Source organism: Amblyomma mixtum, chromosome 8, assembly GCF_055824585.1.
Source record: "Amblyomma mixtum isolate Tamu chromosome 8, ASM5582458v1, whole genome shotgun sequence".
NCBI classification, from domain to species: Eukaryota; Metazoa; Arthropoda; class Arachnida; order Ixodida; family Ixodidae; genus Amblyomma; species Amblyomma mixtum.
Genome location: NC_143019.1, coordinates 113,396,096 through 113,402,116, shown reverse-complemented (window position 1 = coordinate 113,402,116; position 6,021 = coordinate 113,396,096). Strand labels below are relative to the sequence as shown.

The 6,021-nt window shown below is 48.4% G+C and overlaps 1 protein-coding gene across 1 annotated transcript; it reads left to right on the top strand.

The window, feature by feature from the left end:
• The first annotated feature begins 198 nt into the window (after positions 1 to 198).
• On the top strand, positions 199 to 5,609 carry LOC149333988 (uncharacterized). The gene is made up of 2 exons (XM_089557832.1): positions 199 to 1,401; positions 5,587 to 5,609. Exons 1-2 carry the CDS (start codon positions 288 to 290, stop codon positions 5,607 to 5,609), a joined length of 1,137 nt encoding a protein of 378 aa, XP_089413958.1. The 5' UTR covers positions 199 to 287.
• Positions 5,610 to 6,021: the final 412 nt, after the last annotated feature.

The window sequence follows — 6,021 nt, the reverse complement described above, 5'->3', positions numbered from 1 at the left end:
AGCATACGGTCGAGCCGATCTGTATTCTCCTACTTCGTCGTCTTCTCCACTCCCGTGCGCGCGAGTGCGTGCAGCGCACCTTCCACACTTCATCTTTATCACAGTAGGCTGTGGTCTTGCAGTAGGCTGTGGTCTTGCAGAAGAAGAAAGACACCGAACGTACCGGACCGCTGGGAAACGATCGGTTGAGTTTCGGGTGGTTGGTTGAGGTTTTGTTTTTCTCCCTGAGCCTTTGCCTTTGTCGTTTTGTGGGCATCAAGCACACGGTGAGGCCGTAAGCCCGGGGTATGTCTACCCAGTCTCCCGGCCAGGGGAGCTCCTCCTGGTCGGCATCCCTTTCCCCTGATGTCTTGCCCTTGGAGGCTTTTTTGCGCAGTGGCGTCGGCAGCATCCCGGTTGCGCTGGTGCCTAAGGATGGTGGCGCCATCAAGATGACTAATCCTGGAATTGTTCGGGCTGCGCTCCAGTCAGCCACTTCTCATTATGAAGCCATCAGTGAGGTCCGCCAGTTTGGACGCGGCGGTATTCTCTGCAGGTCCTCAGACCTTGCCTGCGTCAGAGATCTTCTAGCTACCTCGTCTTTCGCATCTCTCCGGGTAAGCTCTTTTATTCCGCCTCATCTGGCTTGCACGAAGGGCATTGTCCGAGGCGTCGACTCTTCGCTGTCTCCAGTTGAGACCCTTGATCGGCTGTCCGCCGCAGGTGTTGTTGCTGTGCACCGCTGTAACCGTGATGTTGGCAACATGCGGGTGCCCACTGAGTCGGTAATTGCCACCTTTGCCGGCACGTCTTGCCCCAGTGAAATAAAGGCCTGGCCTCTAATTTTTCGGGTTGACCAGTTGTCGTCTAGGCCTCTGCAGTGCTCCAACTGCTGGCGCTATGGCCATAGCGCCGGCGGTTGTAAATCCACCTTGCGCTGCTGTCACTGTGGAGAAGATCATGCTACGAGCACTTGCTCTGAGCACAACGAGAAGTGCTGCCTTTGCGGTGGCGCCCACGCTGCTAATTCTTCCAACTGCCCCTCTCGTGCGCAGGAAATTCAGATCCTGGAGGTTAGAGACCGGAAACGATGTTCGCGCCGAGAAGCTATACAGGAAATTAAGGAACGGGCCTACGGGTATGCAGGGGTGACCGCTCGTCAGGGCATGACTTTAGACTCAACGCTGACTCAGGCAATTGCGTCTGCTGTGGAAGCGTCCATGACAAAAATGGTAGAGAAAATTGCAGCAAGTGTTTCGGAATGCCTCAACAACGTCCTCGCTTCCCAGCTCACTAATGCTATGCAGACCAGTTTGGCTTCTCTATCGAATGTAATTACCCCTGCTCTTGTACGTTCTTCTCTATCTGCAACATCTCAGCCCCAGGAACAAACTTCTGCACCCAGCATTGTTCTTACCTCGGGTACTTCCAGTGACGCTGGAGTTATCTCTGATTCCGAGATGATGGAGCCTGACGTGCGGGTCCTAAAGCGTAGCGGGTCCCCGATATCTCCTTCATCTTCTTCTCGTTCACAATCCAAATCACAGAAGAAGCAGCTTGGCAATATGCCGAAGGACACCATTTTAGAGCAGGCAGTTGCTGCTGCTCTGCTTTCGAAACCATAGCGTCGTTGCGAGTTTTACAGTGGAACTGTCGTTCTATTCTTACAGCCTCAACAGATTTACACTGTATTTCTTCCCAGGTTAATCCGGATATCATTATTCTTCAAGAAACGTGGCTTTCAGCCGACAAACATTTTCACTTTAAAAATTATCGTTCATTTCGTCTAGATCGCCAGTCACGAGGAGGGGGTTTGCTTACGTTAGTTTCTTCAAAACTTTGTCACAAGGCTAAGGTATCTTTTCAGCTAATGTCCCCTGACTGTGCGATTTTGGCATTAGACTTTCGTCTTCCTGGGTGCTCCCCATTTTCCTTAGTAAATGTTTATTTCCCCTATGGAGTCCAGGATACTAGACCTCTAGATTCGCTTCTCGCTAGCTGTGGAAACCCACTTCTCATGGCTGGCGATTTCAATTCCCACCATGTGTCTTGGGGCTACCGCACAAATCTATGTGGGAAGCGCCTTTGGGACTGGGTTTCTGATAACAGCCTTACGTGTTCAAATTCTGGATCAGCCACTTACCTTTGCGCTCAGTCTAAATCTGTTTTAGATCTTACATTCACCAGTCCTGGAATTGGCATAATGAATTGGTCGACTGTTGATTGCGGCTCCTCAAGTGACCATATACCTGTTCGTTTTGATATCTTATGTCGTGTAACTCCTGCGGCTCGTCCGTTGCGGACACATGTAAATTATGACAAATTTGATACGATGTTGCGCTCTGCCCTCGCGTCAGTTTCTAACATCGCCGAAGATCACCAGTCAACGAGCATATGCCTGGCTTTAGAGGATTGCCGGAAAAGGTCGGAGTTCCTGGTGCGGCCCTCAAATGGGAATTCCTCTAATCATTGGTGGAACGCGGACTGTACGAGGGATTACAGGCGGAGGAAGGCAGCATGGAAAAAGCTTCTTTATAACCAATGCCCAAATAACTGGAAAGATTATAAATTCATAGCAGCCACCTTTAAACGCACAGTTTCTCGTGCGAAAGAGAAATATGACTCTGAACATTTTGATTTTCTTTCAAAGTCAGGCAACCGACGGGCATTATTTGGCTTCTTACGGTCCAGGAAACAGGTCCTGCCTTCTCGTGATTTACAGTCATTAGTTATGTCTCCAAAGGAAGCTATCGAGGTGGTTGAATCAATTGCCGCGGGCTTGCATAAGCGGTTCTCGTCTATATTTCCTTTGCGTCCCGTGTTGTTTGCGCACAGGACGCCAGATAATTATTTCACTAAAGTCACTCTTTCGGAGCTTTCTCAAGTTGTTCAAAGATTACCAGCTTCTGCTCCAGGTCCTGATGGTGTTACTTCAAAGATGCTCAAGATTCTATTTGAGGCGTCTCCGAACTCTTTGGTCCTCCTGGTCAACTATTCTATCAAACTCGCTCGGATCCCTTCTGAGTGGAAGCTGGCCAAGGTGATCCCTTTACTTAAAAACCAGGGCGGAGGCTATGAATTGGAAAATATTAGGCCTATTTCTCTAACATCAAACGTGGTAAAATTAATAGAAAGGGTGTTACTTATGCGGGTTTGTGCCTTTGTGGACCGCAGAACTATTCTCAGCCCGTGTCAACTCGGCTTCCGGCCGCGATGTTCGATATGGCATGCACATGTAGATCTTGAGAGTCGTATTCTTCTTGCTCGTCGTCAACGCCTGTATGCTGCTTTGGTTACGCTCGACGTCTCTAAAGCTTATGACAGTGTAGAGCATTCCATCCTAATACACAGGCTACAGTCCCTCCAGTTTCCGGAATATTTAGTTGCTTGGATATCTGCGTTTCTCTATAACAGGGAATTCTTCTGCGTCCATAATGGGGTAAAATCCGAGAGGTACAAAGAGACGAGAGGTGTTCCGCAGGGAGCTGTCCTTTCGCCTGTGCTGTTCAATATTCTCATGAGCTCCATTCCTCTCCACCACCATGTTCGCACTTACGTCTATGCGGACGACATAGCATTTTTTGCGGCTGCGCCTGATATACATTCCCTCTATGATCAGTTGCAATCATATTTGAGTTCTCTTGAGCTCTGGTTGAGCAGTTTACACCTCTCATTAAATGTTAACAAGTGTGCCGTCCTTGTTTTTCCTATACAGGATCCTGTCGTGCTCTCTCTTTCATGCAAATTTCATCCAATTCCTCAAGTTAAATCCCTAAAATACCTGGGCGTCATTTATGATGACAAACTCACCTGGCGGCCTCACACTGACCATGTTGCTGTAAAAGGGACTCGTGCCGCAGGCATGTTACGGAGGTTATGTAGTCACAGGTACGGCATGCGCAGGGATACGCTCCTAATGATTTACGTATTGTATGTTAGGCCAATTTTAGAATTTGGCTCTGTGTTGTTTTCAGGCTCGGCTTCATACAAACTTCGTCCTCTCATCCTTTTGGAGAGGGAGGTGCTTCGGATGTGCCTTGGCGTCCCCAAATTCGTGGCTACCAATGTGCTGTACCTTGAGGCCCGCATTCCTCCTCTGTTAACCCGATTTCACTTTCTAACTGTGCAGACTTTCCTCAAATTCTTTGAATCCCATTTCCACCGTTCGCAAAGCATTTTCTGTTGCCAGCCGACCTCCTTTTTTGGTGTCCACTGGCCTAGTTTTCATACCCCACAGGTTGTGTTCGTGCAAAGGCTGCTTGAGCCTTTAAACGTGCAGATTTACAACATCCTTCCAGCATTAAGCAGTGGGTCCTCTGTCCACATTGTTTTCGACAACATTTTTCCTCAAAACGCGAAACTTTTACCACCCCGTGTTTTAAATGGTCTATTAGAGGATCATTTAAGGTCCCTACCTACAAAAATTGCAATAGCAACCGATGCCTCTCAGTGCAACGAAAAGGCAGGGGTGGGAATTTACTGTCCGAGTTTAGACTGGTCCTTTTCGCTGCGCCTTCCGGATTACACCCCTATATTTCAAGCTGAGTTTCTGGCAGTAGTTCTTGCTCTGCGCAAGCTTGATCCTTCTATTTCTGCAGTGGCAGTCATTACCGATTCTTTATCTTTGTGTTCGTCCCTCGCGCCGCATGTTGACTGTCCCACTTTAAGCACTTTTTTATCGCTTCTTCCTTCGCATTTGAGCCTTGTTCACTTGATATGGGTACCCGGCCACAGCAGCGTGACTGTCAATGAGATCGCGGATAACCTTGCAAAGGCTTCCCTAGGCGGCCCTGTGTTGCCCATCATCCCGGCTACAGCGTATATCACAGCATCTAGGTTCCGGCGTCGAGCGTTATTAAGTGTGCAAGACACAACACTTTTAACATCGGTGGAATATCAGCATCTGAAATATTCATGGAGCAGGAAAATTTGTCCATCTCGGCAGATAGAAGTATCTCTGACGAGGTTGCGCTGCCGCATCCCCGCTCAGGATTTTTTATCTACACAGATCAGGTTTGGCGTTATCTCCCCTCTGTGCATTTTGCCGTGAGCCTGAATCTATCGATCATTTTTGGCTCCACATTCGTCGTTTCACCTCTTTGAGAAGAAGACTGCTGGAGTTGCCCTTACAGCAACTTGGCCTCAGTTTGAGCAGCCCACACTTGCTATCATTTGGTGCCACCACACTTGGGTTCAGCCACAGGTCTGTTTGTGACGCTGTTCAAAATTTCTTGCTGGAATCTCATCGACTACCTTGCTAAAGCTTTCAGTATTTTCTTTTTATGCTTCATTTTTTTTCGAATTATTCTCTTTTCTCTCTCTCCAATCCAATCTCCTTTATATATATATATATATATATATATATATATATATATATATATATATATATATATATATATATATTATGATGATTATTATTATTATTATTTGTTTTTAGTTTTGTTGATTTTTTTTTCATCCTCTCCGTGCCCTTTTTGTGGTAGACTCCCCCGGTGTTCCTCTCCCGTGTGCTTTCCTTTTGCCTTTACTACGTACAGGTGAATACCAACCTTTTCCACCCGATTCTTGGCCGATCCCCCAGAGTGGGTATGTGCCATTCTGTCGTAGGCTACAACAACAACAACAGCTGATCGTGCAGCTCAACTGAAAAATAACTGAAATGCGCCGTGAACTGGAGGCCCTGGCTCCTGTTACGACCAACGCGCCCTTGTCGGGCAACACCCTGGCCATAATATCCCTTATTCAAGCTGTCGTCCGCCAGGAGGTCGCCAACTTGGGCATGCCCTCCAGCCATCGTCCCGTCGAACCTCGGAGTGCGAGCCCCATCTCTCCCGTGGTCGCTACTGCTACGGCCCGCAACACCTTCGTCCCAAGTTACACAGGGTATCGTAATCCCGATGAGTGGCGTACCCCTGACGACCGGCCGATCTGCTTTACGTGCTCGAGCGTAGGCCACATCTCTCTCCACTGCCGCAGCCGTTGGTCCGCACCTCCCCGACCTTTGGCCTACGTCGACCGCCGTTATGACTATGGACCCCGTCG

Coding starts and splice junctions, on each gene's coding strand:
- LOC149333988 (XM_089557832.1), top strand. CDS start 288: ATGTCTACCCAGTCTCCCGGCCAGGGGAGCTCCTCCTGGTCGGCATCC. Junction 1,402..5,586: donor CAGCATTGTTCTTACCTCGG/GTACTTCCAGTG, acceptor ATTCTGTCGTAG/GCTACAACAACAACAACAGC.